The following is a 25,001-nucleotide window of genomic DNA, read 5'->3' as shown; positions in this document are numbered from 1 at the left end:
AAACGTTTTAAGGACAGAGAAAGGGCTGTAGCTCTGCTCCCATTTCCCTCCTTTTTGCCAGGGCCTGAGATGAGTGTCCTACCTGACTTAGTACTTGCCTAAGTCCTGGAGCACGTCTCCCACAACTCACAGCCTTGACTCTGGCCACCATTTTTTCCCCTTAAATGTGGTTCACCTCAGGGCTTTTGCCCCTGCTGTTTTTTCTATCTGGAATGCTCTTCCTCAGCCCTCATCAACAGGAAGTTGATGACTTCCTGTCAAACTTCAACTCAAATGTCTTATCCTCAGTGAGACTATCTCTGACCACCAGTTCCAAGCTAGTCTACCACATCATCCTATTGTTTTCTTCATAGTACTCATCACTATCCAAATATCATATCCACTCATTTGTTCCTGTATTTACTATCTGTTTTTCTCCTCTGCAGTTGACAAATGATGACCCATAGGCCAATTCTGGCATGGCACTCACTTTTATAAAGTTGTGTTGGAACATGACCACACCCATTTCTGTACATATTGTTTAGAGTGGCTCTCATCTTATAAGAGCAGAGTTGGGTAGCTACAGCAGAGACTCTATGACCCCCAAAGCCTAAGATATTTATTATCTAGGTCTTTACAGAAAAAACTTCCATCCCTCTTCCAAACAGTAAGCTCCAAGAAGGCAAAGGCACTATTTGTCTATTTGACTGATCATTCCATTTCTAGTTCCTACCATTTAGTTGGGCCCTAAGACATGCTTACTGAGGACTGAACAAAACAGCACACTTAACCTCAGTTTTCCTTATATGTAGAATAAGGATGCACATGTCTTAAGTGTTGTTTTGAGGATAAAATAAGCTAATAAGGAAGAAAGTGCTTCCTAAACTGTAAAAAAATGGAGTAAAATGTTTATTAAATGTATTATCCTTCAAAGAGCTGTTAAGTAGCTTATGTTTTTTTAAAAAATACTTTTGATTAGCTTATAAAAAGAAGACATATAAACTCTGTTGAATAAAAGTAGTTTCCATTGCTGGAATAAAGTTTTACCAGTAATCAAAACTAAACCCTGTTGGTCAAACCCAAAAGGTTTTCCCACAGCTATGACAGAGGATGCTGTTTGTGTCTTTCATAAACTGAGTACCTCTGGATAAGTCAAATAACATCTCTAAAACTCTGTGTCTTATCCATAAAATAAGAATAGTATAGTTTCTACCCCAATGAGTTGTATAAAAATCAAATGTGATGAAGCATGTGAAGTTTTTAGCATAATGCTTGGCACAGAGTAATCACTCTGTAAGATTTATAGTAATTGTAATTATTATTAGTCTGAAATTAACAAAGCCATTCAGCAGTGCAGTAATTCCCTAAGGTAGTATTATTCAATTGAATATTCATATTCCTCAGTAAAATATTTTTAACACACTCCCCTAATACATATGTATTTATTTATTTATAAATTATATACATGTACTTTTGTGCACCACACAAATATAAAAAATAATTATTTTAAAGAACGAATTCTAAAATACATATAATTTGAAATTCTATTTTCTTCTCATTCCAGTCATCTTGCATATACTCCTGGGCAGCAAGTTCCCCCACTTTCAAGACTCCTGTCCTAAACAACTCTTGCCACATTCTGTTGAGTCCCCAGAAAGCCTTTAAAGCATCACAAAATCCACAGGAGACAGAGAACTTTGAACTCACATGAATTTCAAATTGAAATTTATACATTTGGGGAGTATTTTTCAAGGTAAAGGGAATCCTCACTTCAAACAAACAACTTTGGAGTGTCATAACTTGACAACTGGCATGGATTGTTTCTCTAAAAGCTAAGGAAAAGGGAGCCATAAATTGCCAACAACTGGCTGTTCTCTCAGAAAACCACACACAGCCATAATCAGTACTATCTCATTTGGTTAGAGTTAATCTTCTGGGAGTTCACTTTAAGGTTTCTTATGCTACTTCTGTCTCCCATGGATAGACATTCATGAACATTTTCCAGAATATTATACTAGAATGGGGAAACAGTTAAAATTATGGGCCTGACTGATATTTCTCTTTTCCTGTCCTAATAAAAAGGACCCTTCCCTTCAGCTCAAGACCCTGGATTCTGATCATAAGGGGCTTAAAACAGTGTTCCAAGAAGAAGAGCTATATGAAAAAAGTATGGAGGCAAAGAAAATCCCAAAATGTGCAAAGAAAGTTTGTGCAAGCAGTTGGGGGTGGCTAGAAAGGAAAATATGAAGTCATAGTGGAGGCCAGAAGAGCAAGCAGAAGCCAGATAATAGCCTCTCATATAAAGATCTGACTCTTTGCGATCCCATGGACTATACAGTCAATGGAATTCTCCAGGACAGAATACTGGAGTGGGTAGCTGTTCCCTTCTCCAGGGGATATTATCAACCCAGGGATCAAACCCAGGTCTCCCACATTGCAGGCATATTTTTTACCAGCTGAGCCATCAGGAAAGCCCAAGAATACTGGAGTTGGTAGACTATCCATTCTCCAGTGGATCTTCCCAACCTAGGAATAGAACCAGGGTCTCCTACATTGCAGGTGGATTCTTTACCAGCTGAACTACCAGGGAAGCCCAAAGATTGAACATGTATGCTAAATTTTTAACTTGATCCTATGAACAAGGGATCTGGAGAGGGAAATGGCAACCCACTCCAGTATTCTTGCCCAGAGAATTCCATGGATGGAAGAGTGGGCTGTGGTCCATGGGGTCACAAAGAGTCGGACACGACGGAGCAATTAATACACACATGACAAGGGAAGCCAGTGAAGAGTTTTAAGAAGTGAAGTGTCAAGGTCAGTTTCCAGTTTTAAATAGATTTCTCTGGCAACTGCATAAAAAATAAATTTGAATAGAACCAAACTGGAATCCGAGAGACCATCTGAAAGGCTTATCTAGGGAAGCAATGACGAAATTCTAAGTCCAAGCTCTGATGAGTAGTACCAAGAGAAGGAGGCACACTAAAAAAGAACTAGAAGGATTTGGAGACTCATTGAACATGAAGAATGAAGGCAGGAATCTTCTGCTTTTTAACTCGGATGACTTAGTGGGTGGGATACTATCAGCTTGAGAAAGAGTTTAAAGTTGTGTGCTCAGTTGCTCAGTCGTGTCTGACTCTTTGACACTCCCACAGACTGTAGCCTGCCAGGCTCCTCTGTCCATGGGGATTCTCCAGGCAAGAATACTGGAGTGGGTTGCCATGCCCTCCTCCAGGGGATCTTCCCAACCCAGGGATCGAACCCAGGGATTGAACCCAGGTCTCCCACATTGCAGGCAGATTCTTTACTGTCTGAGCCACCGATTGAGGGGACTAAGAACAAACAAATGTGTAGCAAGTGGTAGATATTTGAGTCTCAGGCTCAAGGAGGTAAGGATATAAATCTGGAATCATCAGCATATAATCAGTTCAAAAAAACTGATTATATATATAACTCAGGTATGCAAAGAAAGACAGAAGTCATACGCTGGAAACCCTGCTTGAAAATCTTCTTGTCACTCACAGATTATAATGTTTCTTTGTTTTAAAAATCAAAAGCTTTATATCAAAAGTTTTACATACTAGATTTAGAAGCATTCAAAGATGAGTTGAGCTTTTTTGGTTTGTTTTTGTTTGCTTGTTTGTATCAGATACTATGATGATATTCCCCTTTCTCCAGTCCAACACATACCAATTTCACCATATATTTTACTGAAAAAGTCAATAAAATTGAATGGTTTATTTTTATTTGGGGAGAGGGGACAAGGGGTAGGATAGGCAAGTTACCAAGAAAACCACATTAATATTTCATGAAACTATATTTGACAATATAGTGTGTGTTTATATCATTAATCCTTACTGTTTTAAAATTTCAGTGGCAATCTTAATCTAATTAGGATGGATTAAAATGGTATCCTCAACTCTGTTTCCTTCAACCTGAGATATTAAAAAGATGATATGTGAGTTTCAAAAATTCATAGGTGTTCTATTGGGTATTAAATACTGAGTAACAAACCAACTCAAAAGTTAGTGATGTAAAAACAATCATTTTATTTGCTCAAGATTCTTTGGGTTAGAGATTCATGTAGGTCTCAGCAGAAGCAATTTATCTCTGCTCCACATCAGCTTGACTGGAGCTGGAGGATCCAAGTGGGTTCACTCATAAGTCTGAGACTTTGGTGTTCGTTAAACATTTCTCTTCTCCCACACATGCCCTGTCTCTCCAGCAGGACAATCTGAACATTTTTATGTGGTGGCTGTGTTCCAGTGAAAAGTGAAACTACAAAGCCTTTGTGGCTCAGGCTGAGAAGTTGCACAACTTCTGTCATGTCCTGTTGGCCAAAGCAAGTCTTAAGACCAGCCCAGATTCAAGGAGAGAGGACACAGGCTCCATCCCTCAGTGAGGCATGCTTGGATGGAAGGAATTTTGGGGGCTGTCTATGCAGACAATATTACACAGATATTACTATCAGTTAAAGTGCTCTTAGCTTTAGCAATAGAAGACCCAAGTAAGCATGGCTTAAACAATACAAGTTTATTATATTACAAATAAGTACAGAGGTAGAATGGAATGAGAGTTGGTTAATTCAGTGTTTTTTTGAAGATAGCATGGACCTAGACTCATTCATCTTTCCATCATGCCATCCTTAGTGTGGATGATAATGCTTCTTGTGATCCCAACATGGCTAGGCTGATTCCAGACATCAAGTACTCTTGCAACAATATCCAAAGGTCAAAAAGCAAGATGAATGGGGTAGGGGGAGGCAGTATTCCTTCCTAATTGCATCATATGCCCATTCCTAACTCAGTAACTCGGAGAAGGCAATGGTACCCCACTGCAGTACTCTTGCCTGGAAAATCCTATGGACAGAGGAGCCTGGTAGGCTGCAGTCCATGGGGTGGCTAAGAGTCGGACATGACTGAGTGACTTCACTTTCACTTTTCACTCTCATGCATTGATGGCAACCCACTCCAGTGTTCCTGCCTGGAGAATCTAGTGGTCTAGACCACTGGTGGTCTAGTGGTTAAGTGGTTAAGCTTTTATGCCCTCACTTCCAAGGGTACAGGTTCCATCTTTGGATGTAGAACTAAGATCCCACAAGCCATGCAGTCCCTGCAAAGTCCCTATAAGTTTTCTTGAGAAATTTCTCTCAGGGAGGCTTTGGATTACATTCTGGTGTCAAGAAGGCATAAGTAGCAAAGCAAAAAAAAAAAATATCAGAGCTAAACTGGTCTGCCATGTTCAGTCATCATCTTGGGGCCCATACTTTACAGAACTGCCTCTGCAGAGCACAGTTGTGTGGAGACAGGAAGTCAAGAACCAATGGCGATTTATTTCACCAGTGGGACCACAGGCTCTCCCAAGATGGCCCAACACTCTCAGAGCAGCCTGGGAATTGGGTATACCCTCTGTGGAAGGTAAGGATGAAAACTGTTTTTTTTTTTTTTTTTTAATTATCCCCTGAGCTGCCAATATGTATATCCAATTGCCTAGTTGGCATCTCTACTTGGGTGGCTATTAGGTATTTCCAATGAAACATCTACAAAATAGAACTCTCAATGTCTTAATTCAGGAAATTGTACCATCTAACCAACTGGTCAAGCAAGAACTTAGGAACTGACCTTGATTCAGTCCCCACAACAGCATGTCTGGCTCCTTCTCCTTTTGGCCACATAAATTTGCCCACCCAGAAAGGCCGTCCAAGATGTCCTAAAACTATCACATTACCCTATTTCATTTTCCTCATAGCACTTATCATTATTTGAAATTGTGATATTTACTTAGATACTTATTCACTATCTATCTCCCTTAAAACAGGGAAGAAATCTGGTCTTCCTTGCCCTCTGCTATAGAACAATGTCTATCATATAATATTTGCTCAGTAAATAGTTGTCACCTCAGTGGACAAACTCAGAAAACCATGCCAAACCCAGACTCCCAGTCTACTCTCAGACTACCTAAGATTCTGAAAAGCCCTCTATCAAGAATGAGAGGTGGTGCTGCTCATCCGGGCGTGGGGCTTCTTTTGACCCTTCTCCATAGCCATTGAGGTTCCAAGGCAAGGCTGTTCCTTAAGGACACAAATTTGTTTACTTTCCTGTTTCTTTGTTTTATTTCAGCTTGGTCTGTATTGTTGCTTCCCCATATCACTTAGGTATTGGCTAGACCTGAAGTCCACAGATATCATATGGAACATGTCTGACACTGGCTGGATCAAGGCTGCCATTGGCAGTGTGTTTTCCTCCTGGCTTCAAGGAGCCTGTGTCTTTGTGCATCGGATGGCCCAGTTTGACACCGACACTTTCCTGGATGTAAGTCACTACTTCAAATTACATATAGTTTTCTAAATTACATATAGGTTTCTCTTGTCTTTCCCAAAACCATAGAGACATGATTCCTCAGAATGCAGGACTTCTTGGGCTTATGAAAACCATTTCTTTTTTAAGAAGTAAAGTCTCCAGAGACTTGGCTTTAAAATGTATTTAACAGAGTGAAAAAGGAACACCCACAATGCTCTTAAGCATAAAACCCCTCTTGTGCTTCAAATTCTTCAGAATTTGCTAGTATCACTAAATCAGTGGCCACCTGAGAGTCTGGTTCTAAATAACAGATTAAGTCTCAGTTCAGTTCAGTTCAGTTCAGTCACTCAGTTGTGTCCGACTGCCTGAGAGTCTGGTTCTAAATAACAGATTAAGTCTCAAGTCTAAATAAATCTTTGGTTTCTGTTTCAGTGAAACAAAGACAATAGTTGATAAATCCGAACTCCTGTGTAGAGGAGATGAAGGTGGTGTCACCTTTCTCCCAGAGTAGCGCCTTTCATTCTGCCTTCGCCCTGTGCTTCTCACTTTGCTAATTCTCAGAACCCAATATTCTTCTTGAAACCAGGAACATCCATCCTTCTCAGCCAGCAACAGCTAGAATGAGATATCAGATGACTCCAGTTTCTTTAGCCTTTAGAAAAATGTGATTCAAGGCCAATTATTTTTCAACTCCATGAATGATCAATCAAGTTTAACAAAATACTTATTATTAAAAGCACCACACCTGTGTGTGACTAAAAGCTATGCTCACCCTGTTATTTTGCCAACTGGTTTGACGAGATGGTTTATGAGTTTTCACAGAAATTTAGAGTAACATAAGAACTTGGGTCTCTACATCAGATTTGTAAAGTTACTTGAAGTAGATAAGTTAATTTTACAGTTTTAAAACCAACATTTATAAAATAAGAATATTTTATTATTTATGAAATATTCTCTTTCATAAAGTATTAAATATGTTATAATATTTAAATAGAAATATTTAATAATATGTTAATATACCATCACATATAATTACATATAACATTATTAGTATTCTTATTTAGTATATTCAATGAGACAAAATGAGAATAAATATTAAAATAAAATATTCTTTTATAAAATATTAAATGTGTAAGATCTAAATATCTTATATGTCATTGACAAATTATATATTAATATAATATTGATATATCTGTTTCATGTAATACTAAATACAAATATTAAAATTGTTTTAATTCAGTTGCTAAATTGTGTCTGAATCTTTGCTGCCACCCTGACAGAAGCATGGCAGGCTTCTCTGTCCTCTACTATCTCCCAGAGTTTGCTCAAACTCATGTCCGTTGAGTCAGTGATGCTCTCTAACCATCTCATCCTGTGACACCATTTTCTCCTTTTGCCTTCCATCTTTAGCATTGAGGTCTTTTCCAATGAGTTTTCTCTTCACATCAGATGGCCAAAGTATTGGCACTTCAGCTTTAGCATCAGTCCTTCCAGTGAAAATTCAAGGTTGATTTACTTTAGGTTTGACTGGTTTGATCTGTTTGCTGTCCAAGGGACTCTCAAGAGTCCACATTTGAAGGCAAAAGTTTTTCAGCACTCAGCCTTTTATATGGTCCAAATCTCAGATCTGTACGTGACTACTGGAAAAACCATAGATTTGACTAAATGGACCTTTGTCAGCAAAGTGATGTCTTTGCTTTTTTAATATGTTGTCTAGGTTTGTCATAGCTTTCCTTCCAAGAAGCAAGTGTCTTTTAATTTCATGGTTGCACCACAATTTGAAAGCATCAGTTTTTTAGCGCTCAGCCTTTTATATGGTCCAACTCTCACATTCATTCATGACTACTGGAAAAACCATATTTTTGACTATATGGACCTTTGTCGGCAAAGTGGTGTCTTTGCTTTTTTAATACATTGTCTTGGTTTGTCATAGTGTTCCTTCCAAGAAGCAAGTGTCTTTTAATTTCACCATCCACAGTGATTTTGGAGCCCAAGAAAATAGTGTTTCACCGTTTTCATTGTTTCCCCATCTATTTGCCATGAAGTGATGGGACCAGATGCCATGATCTTAGTTTTTTTAATGTTTTAAAGCCAGCTTTTTCACTCTCCTCCTTCACTCTCATCAAGAGGCTTTTTAGTTCCTTTTGCTTTCTGCTGTTAGAGTGGTATCATCTGTGTATCTGAGGTTATTGGTATTTTTCCATGAGATGATCACATGTCAATGAAAGAAAAGAGGAGGTTGTAGACATCAGCTCCAGTCATTGCCTTTAATTAACCACTGCTGATATTTCGTCTTTCTCCATCATCCAGACGCTTACCACTTATCCCATCACGACCCTCTGCAGTGCTCCCACCGTGTACCGGATGCTTGTGCAAAAAGACCTTAAGAGGTATTTGGGCAGAAATCTCCATTTGAACCACAAACAAAAGTTATAATCCAGCAACACAGATCTCCCCTTTTCAGTACAAGATAGTTTCTCAGTCTCACCATTACTGACATTTTGAACCAAATAATTCTGTGTCATGGAGTGCTGTCCTTTGCTTTGTAGCATTCTACCTGGCCTCTACCTACTATTAACCTGTATCAGTAGGACTTCCCTCTCCATCAGTGGTGATGATCAAAAATGTCTCCAGACATTACCAAGAGTCTCCTAGAGGGCAACCTCCCACCCCTGGCCCCCAACATCCCCAGTTTAAGAATCATTGGAACAACAGAACACTTCCAGAGACAACAAGAGTTCTGTAATCCCAGTGCTTTTATCACCCCTGCTCTAAACACACACACACACACACACACACACACACACATATCTATATTTATACTGCCCTGAAGTTAATAAAGTCTTATGACTTAAAGCTTATATTCAACTTAGCCAAATCACCTGAACATTAGGTGAAGTTGCAAAGTATATTTATTTAACTAACATGAATTTAATACATAAGGAGAGAGAGAAAGGAAGAAACAATTTAAGTCATTACAGTCACCTGCTTCTCCCCTAAACCTGGATCCTTCAAAGACAAAACAAACAGAAAAAAGTCTTCCCCCAAGGTGTGGATGTCTAGGAGGGAGATAGCTATGAGAAACAATAAAGGAGACATGAATCTTCCCTTTTCCTAATCAACTCCTTGTGGCCCTCAGAATGTGAACATCTTGCTCAAATTTTAAGATTAATTCAAGGACTTCTATTCTGAATAGGCCCAATTCATTTTCTACCAAACCCTCCCTCCCATTATGGACCTCACTATGTTAGAATTGAGCTGTTCCAAGCTTTCTCACCTGAACCTGGCTGGGCAATTGAGTAGTAAGCCACTGGTTAAAAGCTCATGCTACAAAGTCAAATAGGTGGACTCTGCTCCTAATAGTGGATCTCAATCACTCAAGAGGACCTTGCTAAGGCTCCCTTAACTCCATCCATAAGAGATATTTAAGAGCCACCTCACAGGTTGTGGTAAGAATTCAACAACAGCAGCATGTTTGGTGAATGAGATACTTGACAAGTGATAAGTGTAGAGTACAGATTATTCAACTCTGCTCTTTATCTTTCGGAGGGCTTGGGCAAGTTCTTTAACTTTTTTCAACCTCAATGTCTTCATCTGTAAAACAGAGTTTGTGAAGATTATGAGAGTGCTCCACAAGCCCTTGTAACATCATAAATGTTCTATTAATACTAGCTGCCATATTTCTTGGCTCTTAATAAGTTCTTAATATCATTATTAGCATTTTCTCCAACATTTTCCTCTCTTGAATGACCTGTTAAATGTAAACTCCACCAAGAAACTGTTTTAATCATAACATACCCCATGTGCCTAGAACAACATCTGACAAGAGTAGTTGCTCAACAAATATTCTCTGAATGAACTTTCCTAAGACTTGCCCTTCCTCACTCTTTGCTTGTTTCCAATGTCCTAGTTATCTGCCAATGAAAGCCACTCATATTTTGCTCCCCAAAGACCCCAGTGAAACTCTCTCTCCAGATATAAATTCAAGAAGCTGAGGCATTGCTTGACAGGAGGGGAGCCACTCAATCCAGAGGTGCTGGAACAGTGGAAAGTGCAAACTGGATTGGAGCTGTATGAGGGCTACGGACAGACAGAAGTGGTATGTTTAATGGACAAAGTTTAGCCTTTCAACCCCAGGACTGTCAACTGAGCCCCTGAAGTGTTCCCATCATGCTCTAAATTGTGATGGTATTTCCTAAAACTTCTAAATTGCCCGACTAGGTTTGACTGAAGGGGAATTATGATTATTCTTGGCTTTCCTGCCTCCTCACACAGGCTAAGTCTCAGAGGTGTTAGAGATTGAAGAGGTTCAAAATTGAATAGCTCATCTTTCCAATGCACTGGGAAGGACCCCAGAGAGTCCCAGTGGGCTTAATAGAACTTAAGGTGCACTTAATGGTACTCAGCCAAAAGGAGTGATTTTCAAAGTGTAGTCCCCAAACCAGCAGTATCAGTAGCACCTATGAATTTGGGAGAAATACAAATTCAAATACCCTGGCCTCTCCCTGACCTATGAATGAGAAACTGGGATGGGGCCCCAGCAATGTGTTTTAACTGATACATACTCAAGTTTGAGAACTACTAGTACTCTCGCCTGGAGAATCCCATGGAAGGAGGAGCCTGGTAGGCTGCAGTCCATGGGGTCTCGAAGAGTCAGACATGACTGAGTGACTTCACTTTCACTTTTCACTTTCATGCATTGGAGAAGGAAATGGCAACCCACTCCAGTGTTCTTGCCTGGAGAATCCCAGGGATGGGGGAGCCTGGTGGGCTGCCGTCTATGGGGTCGCACAGAGTCGGACATGACTGAAGCAACTTAGCAGCAGCAGCAGCAGTCTCAAATAATATATTTTGGAAGATGAGCTTGAATACTTGAAAAATCAGTCAAAACTGGGTCTTGGATTTCATTGTCATGATATATTAATAGCTACAGAAAAGTGAATTTTTACATAGTGACATAAAATATATTCTCTTAATAGGGAATAATTTGTGCCAATCAGAAAGGACAAGAAATTAAACCAGGCTCAATGGGGAAAGGAGTACTACCCTACGATGTGCAGGTGGGTAATACCCAACTGGTTCAACAAAGAAGAGAGACTATTTCAGATTTCTGCTATTCATTACAGAACTATTAATAACCCATTTTCATTTTGTGTAAAGAAAGTTTTAGGTACCTAAACTGTTTCTTTCATTCTAGATTATTGATGAAAATGGCAATATCCTACCACCTGGAAAAGAAGGGGAAATTGCCCTCAGGCTAACATCTACACGACCCTTCTGTTTCTTCTCTGAATATGTGGTACAAGAATGTAGAACTTTAATAGACTTTAATAGAAAAGGTGGTATAATAGGGAGTCATATAGACTTGGGTCCAAATTTCATATCCCACATGTTTTGCTATGTAACCTTGGACAAGTCACAAAATCCAAGTCTATTTCATCAGCTGTAAAATGAAAAAAATAGATATATTATCTCTCTCCTAAGGATTTTGTGAAGATTAAACTCTATGTGAAAGAAACCAGCTACTTTGGTTGTCCTCAGGAAGGACACCTGGATAGGCTTTAGGGGGTCGGGGGAGGTAGATATGTGGTGCCATGGGTGGCATAGATAATATTTTTTATTATGCTCTTGTATTCTTTTGTATTCTTTGCCAGGAACTACCTTTTTAAATTTTTTTTTTTAGAAATAGAATGAAATGTACTAGTCACTTCATGGGTGCCATACCCCTTCTATTCTGATCAAACTAATCCCCAATGTCATGTTTGATTCATAGGACAATCCAGAGAAAACTGCTGCCACCATAAGAGGGAATTTTTACGTCACTGGAGACAGAGGAGTGATGGACAGTGATGGTTATTTCTGGTTTGTTGGCAGAGCTGATGATGTCATCATATCCTCTGGGTATGTACATTTGGTACTTTTAGAAAGTCACAATTTACCAGGGAAATCTACTTAGGTGTAGATATCAAAGGCTTCTTCTTTTCCCCTTCTAGGTACCGTATTGGGCCATTTGAAGTGGAGAGTGCACTAATTGAGCACCCAGCAGTCGTTGAATCAGCTGTTGTCAGCAGTCCAGATCCAGTCAGAGGAGAGGTAGTATGAAGGTCACTAATTAAAGCAGCAATCTCATATTTTCAAGTTGCCCATCTAACCACTTAAAAGAATGAATCAAAAGTAGTCATGTAATGAGACACACATGGCAATATATATTAGGCAATCAACTTTACAAGTGAGTTGTGTACCAAAGGGAATGTTTTAAGATTCTTTTAGTAGCAAATGACAGAAACTCAACTCAAACTGACTTATATTTCTTTAAAAAAAAAAAAACAATCTATTGGCTCACACATCCAAGGGTTCATGTGATATTAGCAAAACTAAGTCTGTCTCTATTTCTTGCTCTGCCGTTCCTTATGTTGGCACTATTTGGGCAGGTTCTTCCCACCTGACGGTAACAAACACCATATATACTTAACAAATTACACCTTGACAACCCCAGGAAAGGAGACAGCTTTTTGCTGTCTTTGCAAAGATCTTTGCTGTCTGGCTCAACCTGGATCATATGCCAGTCATTGGACATAGGAGTTAGTGTCAACTCCATCAGAGAGGTAAAGTAATCCTCCACAGGCAAATCAGGGTGCTGTTACTGAAAAGGGAAGACCAGATACTGCACAAGCAAAAGCAGATTTTACTATATGTATGATTGTCGTGAAATGCGTACTATACTTTCTCACAGAAACAGTGCAAATAAGAGATTGTGACCAAGTTCCCAAACAAATACCACAATCCTAATTAGGACCCAATGAAAGCGACTTCAGGGAATGACAAAAGTAGCCTTAGTTTTTGATGTTCAGTTGCTCAGTTGTGTCTGACTCTTTGGGACCCCATGGACTGCAGCACACCAGGTTTCCCTGTCCTTCACTATCTCCCAGAGTTTGCTCAAAATCAGATCCATTGAGTCAATGAGGCCATCCAACTATCTCACCCTCTGTTGCCCCCTTCTCCTCCTGCCTTCAATCTTTCCCAGCATCAGGGTCTTTTCCAGTGAGCTGGCTCTTCCCATCAGGTGGCCAAAGTATTGGAGCTTCAGCTTCAGCATCAGTCCTTCCAATGAATATTCAGTGTTGATATCTTTTAGGACTGACTGGTTTGATCTCCTTGCTGTCCAAGGGACACTCAAGAGTCCTCTCCAGCTCCACAATTTGAAAGCATCAGTTTTTTAGCACTCAACCTTTTATATGGTCCAACTTCCACATCCATACATGACTACTGGAAAAACCATATTTTTGACTATATGGACCTTTGTTGGCAAAGTGATGTCTTTGCTTTTTAATATGTTGTGTAGGTTTGTCATAGCTTTCCTTCCAAGAAGCAAGTGTCTTTTAATTTCATGGCTGCAGTCACCATCCACAGTGATTTTGGAGCCTAAGAAAATAGTCTTTCATTGTTTCCATTGTTTCCCCATCTATTTGCCATAAGTGATGGGACCAGATGCCATGATCTTAGTTTTTTGAATGCTGAGTTTCAAGCCAGCTTTTTCACTCTTCTCTTTCACCTTCATCAAGAAGCTCTTTAGTTCCTCTTAGCGTTTTGCCATTAGAGTAGTGTCATCTGCATATCTGGGGTTATTAATATTTCTCCTGGCAATCTTGATTCCAGCTTGAGCTTCATCCAGCCTGGCATTTTCCATGATGCACTCTGCATGTAAGTTAAATAAACAGGGTGACAATATACAGCTTTGACAGACTCCTTTCCCAATTTGGAACCAGTCCATTGCTCCATGTCTGGTTCTAACCGTTGTTTGTTGACCTACATACAGGTTCTCAAGAGGCAGGTAAGGTAGTCTAGTATACCCATCTCTTTAAGAATTTTCCACAGCTCAGTTGTGTCCAACTCTTTGTGACCCCATAGACTGTAGCCCATCAGGCTCCTCTGTCCATGGAATTCTCCAGGCAAGAATACTGGAGTAGGTTGCCATTTTCTTCTCCAGAGGATCTTCCTGACCCAGAGATCAAACCCAGGTCTCCTGCATTGCAGGCAGATTCTTTACCATCTGAGCCACCAGGGAAGCTCCAGCCTTAGTTCTAGGAGGAAGTCAAATAGTATGGAAGAGAGAATTTTCTTTTCCTCATGGAAGTTTCCTATATACTTTACGTTGAAATTTCAAAAACACTTTGCTTATCAGCATTCTCCCACATCTCTTTCTGTATTCCTGGCTCAAATTATACATGACCTTCTGTGGATCCCATACTCATACCTCCAGTATCACTTCCATGATCAATGGATTCTGTTGTCCAAAATACTTTTCTCCTGTCACCAAATTCTCCTTGTCTCAATACAACCATTTCAGCTGAATATCAGAATTAAACATGAATTAGAATCAATGTATGAATTGTTAATAACTTATATTCACCTCAGTAGTTATCTAGTTAGTGGGTTTTAAACAGTATTACAAAGAGAAGCAAAAAATATCAGGCAAGAAAGACTTTTTATAGTAGATCAGTCCTTTCTGAGTCCATTTCTCAACATACAAACTTTCTCCATCAGGCCTCCTCAAAATCCTCTCAAAACACATATTCTCTAAACCTCCAATAATCCTCTACTACTTCTTAAGTATGATGGAATAAGTGGCTACCTGTCAATCAAGGACTGCCTATTTAATAAACAGGATTAGTCTGGTTGAAATGTTAAATACTAGTGTGACATGAAAATAAAATGAAGCCTTTAGCTTTATTGAACCACTGCATTCCTCACTCTCTCAAACCATTTATCCGGAATTAGATCTCAAAACCTCACTGTATAGTTGTATTCAAGCTTTGTTCATAGGTGATCTCCAGCATATGCATGCATTACTCAATCTACTATTAACAAACAATTAAGTATTGGTGTTTGCCATTGATTCCAAACTCTTTCATGTGTCTGAAAAAGAAATATATTGATATAAATTGATTTTTTTCCCCCTACAGGTAGTGAAAGCTTTTGTTGTTTTATCTGCACCCTTTAAATCATCCAACCCAGAGAAATTAACTCTTGAACTTCAGGATCATGTAAAAAAATCAACTGCACCTTACAAGTATCCAAGAAAGGCAAGTATTGTGCCCAAAAGTTAAATGTGTTACCAAATAAATATCTAAACTAGTAAGTACATATATTAGCTTTTGATTTTATAGTAACTCATTATACAAGTAGAGGACACCTGTTTCAACTTTAAGAATTTTGCTTTAAAATACTTTATATTAAGATACTACAGATGTTTGAAGAATTAGAATCTTTGGTCATCTCTACAATACTAAGTAACTACTAAAGATCCTTATCAGACTAATCAGTCCCATTTCATATAAGGAAAAAAAAATAGTGGCCAATCGTTTTCAAAGACAGCACGACTTATCTATCATAGTACTTTTGGGCCATTATACCTTTCTAAATTCAAAGCATGTGACTTTAAGTATTAAGGGATCAAATTCAAGGGACAGGAAGAAAATACCATCCAAAGAAACTGTGGAATTTTTCCTGAAACCTTCTCCAAAGGAGGGATTTAAGGACAATTCTATATAAAGACACACAGATGGCACTACAATTTCCTTCTAGTCCTAGAATCCTATTAGTTGATATTGACTGATCCTCTACGTAAGAATTCAGTTTCAGTTGGCATCATTTCAGCTAAAAGGTAGTTAATTTCAACCTAAGCAACCTAATTTCCATTCAGTTCACTTAATCAGTGCCTAGTTTCTTTTCATAAATGTTTGAGGACATTTTAAAATACAGTAGTCATATCTTGAGGGAGAGCAGAAAGTATTTTACTGTCAAGTCAAGGCCTAAGTAGGAAATTGTATATACTCAAAATTATCTTTAAAAAATCTCCCCAGAACTTCCAGGACCCAGTTCTTAAAAGGTCAAAAAAAAAAAACGAGAATTAACTTGATGTTTCTCTTTGCATTTAGCTGTGGCCTGCATCTCCCTGGGGAAGTAGAGACCTAGGTCTGGTTTGAATTAGAGGAAAGCAATAGAATAAAGGGACTGTTCTTCTGTAAAGCAAACCAGCATTAAAAACCAGCATGATGGAGCTCCACTGTCATCTTTATATATAAACAGAACAGTTTCTGGTGACCAAGACATTCAATTAGCTTCACACAACAGACACTGAAAGTCAACAGACACTTGATCAGACACTTAAAGTCACATGCTTTACTAGTGGGGACAGTAAACTTGATCAAGTGTCTCATACTATGTTTTTCTGATAACTAGGTGGAATTTGTTAAAGAACTCCCAAAGACAATCACTGGGAAAATCAAACGCAACGTTTTAAGAGACCATGAATGGGGTCGAACATAGCCTGACAAGAACACACTGGCATTAAGCAGTTAACAGGGCTGCTTTCTTTTAGCCCTTTTTTCCCAATAATTGAGCGACTACTCTCTTAAAATGCTTACGATCTTTCCTGGTTGAAAAACTCTACCGAGTTTTTGTTTTGCACTTCACCAAAAAATAAGTAAGTAAAAATCTAAAAATATTTGGGAAGAAAATGATGACCAAACAACAAAGGCAACGATAAATGGCTTGTAGTGTTTAAAATAGGAGTCAAATGATTAATTAGAAAAACATAATGGACAATGAATTTACCTTGTGCCTGATCTTTTCAAAATAAAGATTAGAACTATTCTAAGAGAAATGCTCAAGACGCAATTTCTTCTACTTAAAATCTTTATGTGCTACTAATTCTTTAAGGTGAATTAAAATACTACTCTTAAAGTAAGGACTCTAAAGAATTCAAAAGTCAATAAATGAACTTAATTAAGTACTATACTATATACTTCATTTTGAAGCAAACTCACTGTAAAATATCTAACACTTGAATTAGACATAAAATGCTTAAAAGTTTTTAGTTTTAGAAACTAATATTTGTATCTTTACTTTTTGGACAACACACAACTTTTAATACATAATATGACATAAAAACATCTTTTATGATTAAACTACTTTATAATTACAATTATAGAGCAAGAGCTTTACTAAGAGGCAGAAAGAAAAAGTAAAGACAGAGAACACTAGTATTTAGGGAACTAATTTTATTTTTCTGAAAACATTAGGAACTATCAAAAAAAAAAGCTGAATACCTGGCCATATCAAAAGCAAAATACAAGTAAAAACAACATTCAGAAATCATATTTAATCATAGAGAAATATGTTTTAAAATATCAAATTTAACACTTTCCTCCATAAAGCAAAACAAGTTTACTAAACCACAACACTGGAGTTTAACTAATTTTTTAAAATAAAAATTAAAAGAGAAAAAGCACTCCATTCCCACCCTGGAATCCCATCATATATAAAATAATCTGCTCAAACGTTAGTGGAAATAAACAATTGGTAAACTTGAAAATAAATCTCTCAATGAACGAACTCAGATTCCAACAGAACACGGTACTACCTCGTATTTGCAGAAGAGCTTTTGTCACACTTAGGCCTTACCAAATACAAATGTAGAAGGGGATTACAACAAACTACTACATCAAAATCTTTATGTAGAGTAGCAGCTTTCACAAAATAAAACGAACCTAGTTCCATACAATTGTATGCCTACAGCCAATTTTATTCCCCAAGTCTTGTACTACCAAAATAAAAGTATCTTTGTCTTGGAAAGTCTGAAGGCACCAAAATCCTATTATTCACATTCCCCCAGTGATACTTAGAATGCTTTTATCATCCTTTCAAGATAACTTCAACTTATTAAGAGTTAACATTCTAAAGATATATAAGGAAGCGCCAGCCTCATCTGCATTAGCAAGGTCCTTTCTATTCACACAGCAGGGGTTGGCCTGTTCATTCACCTCTGACTCTTTGCAATCCCATGGACCATAGCCCACCAGGCTCCCCAGTCCATGGAATTCTCCAGGCAAGAATACTAGCGTGATTCGCCATTTCCTTCTCCAGGGGATATTCCTGACCCAGGGATTGAACCTGGCGTCTACTGTGCCTCCTGCATTGGCAGGTGGATTCTTTGTCACTGAGCCACTTGGGAAGCTATTCTCTTTGCCCCATCCCAAATTCTTCTGGTTTGAAGAATTAACCAGAATCATTAGAAGGATAAAAATTATTTCCATGTTCACTAGCCAATAAACAACTACAGCCATTGGTGCAAGACTTAACATTTATACTGCCAAACTTGTTAAAAAATAAATCCAACTCCAAAAGCTAATTTCACAACCCCTCAGTATTCTCAATTATTTTATTTTGCAATCCTCTTTGTTATCTCTCTTCTTTTTTCAGTTTTACCCTGGAGGAACCCCTGAAAAAACTTTCAAAGTATTGCGTGTGTCAGCACCAAGTTGAAGGATACTCATGTTTCACAGAAATTCACAACCGTGAGAATAGGACTCTCAGTTCTTCTTATTCTCTCAATGACAAAATCTCAAGCTGAGATTTTGAGAAAGGGTTCCTCACCCAGTCACATAGTGTTGGGAAAAGGAGGGGAAATGCTATTTAATTTGGTTTTGCAATTCTTCAAGGAGAGTTTAAATAAGGCTTGAGACGTTGCTTTCTTCTTTTTCAAATCCAAGTGTCTGTGGAAACCAAGAGTGCCTTATTCAACATAATTATTCCAAAGAGTCAGTTTCTTTTAATCCAAGACTCCTGTCACTTTAAAGAAAAAAATATTTTTCTCCAGGCCCTCATAAAAACAGCTCATTTGTTCTTGCAATGAAAAAATGTCTAATGAGACCATTCTTCATCTTCAAAGCATTTAGCAAAATCTGGCCTAGTGTTTTCTTGTACTTAGAACTTACTGGTAATTCACCTTTCAGCTCAAATATCCTGTGGCTAACTCTTCCTCAGATAAGCATTGGATTTCTGTATGTAAGAGATTTACATGCTCTTCATTCAGGTTTTAGTTGGTTCTTTTGTTTTAAACACATAAATGTATCTTTAATTAACCACTTTTGTAGCATTATTTAGAACTTTCTTCAACTCCAAGCTTTTTCTTCACACTGTGAAGAAAGCAATGTGCTGTAATTACCAAAGTCATAGGATATTCTTTTAATAAAGTGATGCAGAATTTGTCATGGAGCCAGCCACTGATGGGGCACTAGGAGTACAGATGACAGATCACTGGGTTTTCAGATATGAAGACCTACTAAATTTTATTGACCACTGTTTGGAGAGACTTTAGTAACTTAGTTTTCTTGAATTTCCTGATCATTTACAAATCCTACAAATGCTACAGCATGACAAATATTCATGAAATCTGTTGATTCATCAGCTCACACAGAGAAGCTGCTGCTTTTATACAAAACCTCTTTAGCATCACGTAAGTCAATTTATTATACTGACAGTAAAGTCTTCAATTTCTTGTACTCCTTGACCTAGCTAAATGTTGGTATTATTAGATTCTTATCAATTATTCGAATTTTTCTTTTCTGGAAAAAATTCTACCACTAAATAATTTGCTTTCTAAACCTTTTCATTGAATGTGGTTTTTTTGAACAAAAGGTTTACTGTTCTGGTATTCCAACGCCATTAAAATAATCTTTATTTGTCAACGGGCTATGCTTTATAGTTACAACTGCTAAAACAAATGTTCAGTTTGTAAGTTGCATTTCACAAAGGATATACAATGGAACAGCCTGGATTATATATCCCTGTACATTGTAAAGTAGCTTACAGTATAAAGCATTTGAGTCCCTGCTGTACTAGTAGACTGCAGTGACTCAGAAGACACATTCTTTATAACCAACCTTATCAGAAATGTCTGTAATTCTATGCCTAGAATGGAACATTTTTCTTTCAAAACTTGCCTTCAAAAACTGCACCACTGCACCATCAGATCTGTTTGTAACAAATGTTATTAAAACATAAAAATGAGCATAACTTCCATTGTAGGGGCTATGGGTAGGATCCCTGGTCTGGGAACTAAGATCCCACATGCCCTATGGTACTGTCAAAAAAAAGAGGGGTGAGGAGTGGATAAAAACAAAACAAGAAAAATCCCCAAAAGTAAAAAAATTCACAAAACAATTCACTTCTAACCTATACAACCCATGTTTGTCCAATGTTTACAACAAAGCGGCAGGGGACAACTGAGTTGCAATACACAAAAATTCCTTTCTTAGAATGGAAATTTCCCTCTTGAGTTTTGATTTCACAGAGCCTGTTCATTCCTGTAAGTCAGCTGGTAGTGCAGAAGGGGATAGTGGGGAAGGTAATCATGAAGGAGAGGCCAACATCATTCCCCTACCACCCTCTGCTCTCTGCAATAGTGTTCACCAATTTATCCAAAGTCTGTTCTAAGCCAACCAAATGCACGTGGGCCTACTGCACACTGCCATATATGGCTGAAAGACCTCTAACAAAACTATTAACAGAGCTGCTCCACTACTGTGAGTAAATTATGGAGAACACAATATCAAAAACAGTATTTTTAGTCACAATTTTATATGGAATCCCAGCAACATCTCACAAAACTCCAGTTGAAAAATCCACCTCCAAAAAAAAAAAGAAACATCTACCTCCAACACCAAACAATTTCTTTTCCTATCAGAGATCATTTTCATTTGATTCAGATCCTTCTGTGACTTGACTTGCAAGTTCAGGTTTAGCCACCCCCTCATTCACCACATGTGTCTCAGATATTGATTCTGTTGGACCCAGCTCCTCACTGTTCTCTGGTACCACTTGTTGGTTATTTTTTCCTTCTGCTGGGTCATTTTGACTTGATTTGTCACCAGATTCCAATTTAGCTTCTTTCCCATTTCCTGTTTGTGCTGCTTGCTTTGGGTTAAGCTGTGACAAGTCCTTAGCACTCTTCACCACCTCCTGGAGATTGTATTTTCTGAACAACATGTAATCTTTCACAACACTCAGGCAACAGACAGCTTTAATGATTTCTACTACCACTGTGTACTGTGGATTGCTAAGATCCACTTTATTTTCTGAATTAAGGCTGCCTACTATTCCTGTAACAAAAAGGAAAACAAGATAAAAAAAGATACCATTAAGCTCGGTGGATACAAAAACAATCTTTCACCTCCCCCTATTTAGAATTTGTTAAATTTATAACTAACCTTATCAGAAATGTAGTTGTTGAAACACTACATATATTAGTAGTGTTATACTATAGTATATATATAAATGCATGTACTAGTCCACTACTTTACATGTATTTGAATCAAGTTTTCTGAATGCTTTCAATACATAAATACAAATGAAATCCTGAGAAAGTTAATAAGAGCCCTTTTTTCCTCAAAGAAAATGCAATTCTGATTTGGAAAAGACTTTAGTATCTAACTACCAAAAATAATCTCATACCCAACATATTTGGAGAAGGCAATGGCACCCCACTCCAGTACTCTTGCCTGGAAAATCCCATGGACGGAGGAGCCTGGTAGACTGCAGTCCATGGGGTCGCTAGGAGTCGGCATGACTGTGTAACTTTCAAGTAGACAACCTGAGCGACTTCACTTTCACTTTTCACTTTCATGCATTGGAGAAGGAAATGGCAACCCACTCCAGTGTTCTTGCCTGGAGAATCCCAGGGACAGGGGAGCCTGGTGGGCTGCCATCTCTGGGGTCGCACAGAACTGAAGCGACTTAGCAGCAGCAGCAGCAGCAACCCAACATATTGAAGTTAGGCTTGATATTATTTAATGATATTTTAAAATACTTGCTCTCACTCAAAAATATAAGCCCTAAATATTAAAAAAAAAAAAAATCTTAAAAGCAAATATTTACCATGGCACATCTTTGCAAAATCACTAAGAGAAACATACCTGCCAATTCTTTGATAACTTCTTCTCTATTCATATGACTGTTATTCCGAGATTTGTATACAATCTGAAATGTTCCTTTGTTTGGAGCTTTAAACCATGGTTCCAAAAATGTTTCTGCATATTTTTTCATATCTTCTAAGAAAGCCTTGCATGTGCCTGAGATGGGCAACATTCGTAGAATAACCCGAGTCTTCTTCTTCTTGGTTTTGTATATATCTTGGAGAATATGATGCACCAATTTCTCAGGTTCTAAAAGAAAAAAATCAGCACAAAACAAACAGGTAAGTTTCAAAGTCCTCACACATTTTAAACTCTTCAGACTCTCTAAAAAGAATTTTTATTGGCAGTGACATAAACTGACGGTAGATTAGAAAAACTTATCATAATGAATTTTAAGCAAGTTTAACCAAACATTTCTTCCAACTAATATTTCTTTGATGCACTCTGTATTAATACTATATCTAATATTTTAAGTCCACTTTTATCAAAAGCAATTGTTCATGAAGACTCTGGAGTTAATTTATTCATGATGTCTGATTTATCTAATGACAACGTCATACTGTTGTTTTCCTGTAACAGCAGCAACAAACTAATAAACATTAAATAGAACATGTTTTACAAAAACAAAACAAAAATCTTCAAGTCACTCAAGATTTAATCAATCCATTAGCTAAGTCTGTACTGAAGTCTAGATTTCAGACCTCAGAGTCATCCCTTAGCCACAAGATCATAATGTAGTCCTTAGGAAGCATCCTGACCACATACAATTCTATTTGAGGCTGTTCAGTGTTTTCAATATTTTTAAATTAGTTAACTACATTTAAAAACATAGAAACTTCTCCAGATTTCCAACTTCTTTTGAAAAATCGGAAGATCTGCCTATCCTGAGACTACATTCCCAAATGTCTGGAGCCATTCCAAATTGGGAGAGCTGAGTAGCATCTGCTCCTTTTAGACAGAACCATGTACTCTTGTTTTGCCTAAAGTTAAATACAAAGGAAGTGGCAAACCCAGGTTTCTACTCCTAAGCCCATGCTAGTCCACCACCCCATTTCACCTTTCCATATGCCTAGTGCCAACACAGTGCTAACACAGAGAGGATGCAATCAAATGATTAACTGAGCCATGCCCATGAACCCATTTTGTAGGCAGTGTTCTCAGAGTCAGGGTGATGTCCTGATATTATAGGATCAATAATCTTAAAGTGTATTAGTCAGACACACCTATCCCAAGTGTCCTGATGAAGACTACATTATTTGCTCCACTCTCCACTGACTGGAATCTTCTTAGCCTCATCTCAGTGGATGCCTTAATGTCACCAACTTCTTTCTTCAAGGCAGCTTCCACATCATCGTCTTCTCCCTCACTTCCAGAGGGTTGTTGATCCTTGTCTGCAAACTGCTTGCATAAAATTAATGAGGAGAAATGCCACAACAGCTCATATTAAAAGCTCTTAGTTAACTATTTATGTAAACCCCACCCCCAGGGGCAGAAGATGCAATATTAACAATAAAACTTTTAATTTAGACACCACCTCCTCCAAAATGTGGAGAAAGAAGGGAGTTTCCTCAGACTACCATACATATCATTTGAAAATGTTTTCTAAAGCATCTTGACAGTCTGGGACAGAGGGAAATGTGCTCACCAGATGAATCATTACAGGGTGGACTGTAACCCTATCAATAGATATCTCTGTGCCTGATATGACACTCTCCTTTCATAAGATTAAACCAAATAGTTATGAAGTTAAAAATCCTTTACAATTGTACTACTGAAATAGTTAAAGAACTTGTTCAAGGTATCCACATAGACAGGACATACACTTGTTGCCCAGTTCTCTGCTCCACTAGTGATGAATACGGTTACCAATCAGGCACTAATCTTACACATTTATGGAGCATTTTTTGTTTACAGGGATGTTATTTTATGTACATATGCAATTTTTTTAGCCAACTTTCCAAAGTCCTATAACATTCTTTTTATGTAGCTCAGCAGAATTAAATAACATGTTCATCCTTTGAGCTAGTAAATGACAGTACCTTACCTGAATTGAAATAACCTTTGTACTATCCGCCTTCATTTAATTCCCTGGGGTGTGCATGTGTGCGTATTGGTCACAATCCTAAACCAGTAATATAATTATTTCCAAAAATGAACAACTAGATTTCATACGGTATTGTTATAAAATATTTTTACTGCTTGAAATGCATTTTTATATGCACTTGAGAAGAAACTGGCACTAGTACCCAAACCACTATTTTAGAGATGTTACTGCTTAGGATAAACACTGTACAGCCATACGGTTCCAAATGGTGGCAAAAACCTTAAGAACGAATGAAGTGTGAACCTGAACCAGTGTCCTGGTGAGCAATATTTCCCAAAGCTACGATGAGAAATACGTGTTTCTGAAAGAGGTTCAGAAACAACGCCTGAACCGAAGGAAGCAATCTATACCTGGAAGCCACCCTGGTTAACGATGGGGGTGGAAAACAAGGAGGTGCAAGCATTTCAAGCACAAGACCAGGTAGGGATCGGGCGGGGGGGCGGAGGGAATATACCTAGGCGAGGACACGCCTCCTCACCGCCACTGTGGCAGCCAAATTCACGCAACTAGCTTGCCACCCTTTCCTTCTGCCTCAATGACCCGCCCTCCCTGGGACTGGTACCTTTTCTGGTCCATACATGTCGTCGCCGTATTCGTTGAGCAGGCTATAGGCCTCCTCCACGCACTTTCGCTCGTTCATGTTACAGGTGATGAGAATGCCCTGTATCCCGGGCTCGAGCTGGCGGGGCCCACCGCCATCCCAGCGCCGAGCCCGCTTGGCCTGCACATACTGAGCCTTGCCTTTACGCTTCCCGCCGCCAGGCTGAGGAGACTGCTGTATACGGGCCGCCATGGTAGGTTAGAGGTGAGGCCCGCCAGAAACGTGTTTCTCCACAGCCCTGGTCGCTGCTGGCGCGGGATGAT

At 38.5% G+C, this 25,001-nt stretch overlaps 2 protein-coding genes across 3 annotated transcripts in view; one reads left to right on the top strand and one right to left on the bottom strand.

Moving 5' to 3' along the window:
• Positions 1–19,970, top strand: part of ACSM4 (acyl-CoA synthetase medium chain family member 4) — a 25,784-nt gene extending 5,814 nt beyond the window's left edge. Inside the window, exons 4-13 of the mRNA XM_027526831.1 lie at positions 5,250–5,393; positions 6,131–6,287; positions 8,586–8,665; positions 10,251–10,374; positions 11,255–11,335; positions 11,473–11,574; positions 12,049–12,176; positions 12,269–12,368; positions 15,239–15,358; positions 16,518–19,970. Of these exons, the coding sequence (XP_027382632.1) occupies positions 5,250–5,393; positions 6,131–6,287; positions 8,586–8,665; positions 10,251–10,374; positions 11,255–11,335; positions 11,473–11,574; positions 12,049–12,176; positions 12,269–12,368; positions 15,239–15,358; positions 16,518–16,604 (1,123 nt within the window). The 3' untranslated portion in view covers positions 16,605–19,970. The remainder of the gene's footprint in view (positions 1–5,249; positions 5,394–6,130; positions 6,288–8,585; positions 8,666–10,250; positions 10,375–11,254; positions 11,336–11,472; positions 11,575–12,048; positions 12,177–12,268; positions 12,369–15,238; positions 15,359–16,517) is intronic.
• THUMPD1 (THUMP domain containing 1) lies at positions 17,322–25,001 on the bottom strand. 2 transcript variants are annotated; one of them, XM_027526829.1, is made up of 4 exons: positions 24,700–25,001; positions 23,257–23,434; positions 22,034–22,282; positions 17,322–21,220 (listed from the first exon to the last, which is right to left on the bottom strand). In XM_027526829.1, the coding sequence occupies exons 1-4, from the start codon at positions 24,928–24,930 to the stop codon at positions 20,802–20,804; spliced, it is 1,077 nt and encodes a 358-aa protein (XP_027382630.1). In that variant the 5' UTR covers positions 24,931–25,001; the 3' UTR covers positions 17,322–20,801. The 2 variants fall into 2 exon arrangements, with proteins under 2 accessions (XP_027382630.1, XP_027382631.1); XM_027526830.1 differs by having other exon boundaries at positions 23,257–23,431.

The sequence above is a fragment of the Bos indicus x Bos taurus genome, chromosome 25, assembly GCF_003369695.1.
Source record: "Bos indicus x Bos taurus breed Angus x Brahman F1 hybrid chromosome 25, Bos_hybrid_MaternalHap_v2.0, whole genome shotgun sequence".
Taxonomy (NCBI): Eukaryota; Metazoa; Chordata; class Mammalia; order Artiodactyla; family Bovidae; genus Bos; species Bos indicus x Bos taurus.
The sequence above is the reverse complement of the archived record's forward strand: the minus strand, read 5'-3'. Positions and strand labels throughout refer to the sequence as shown.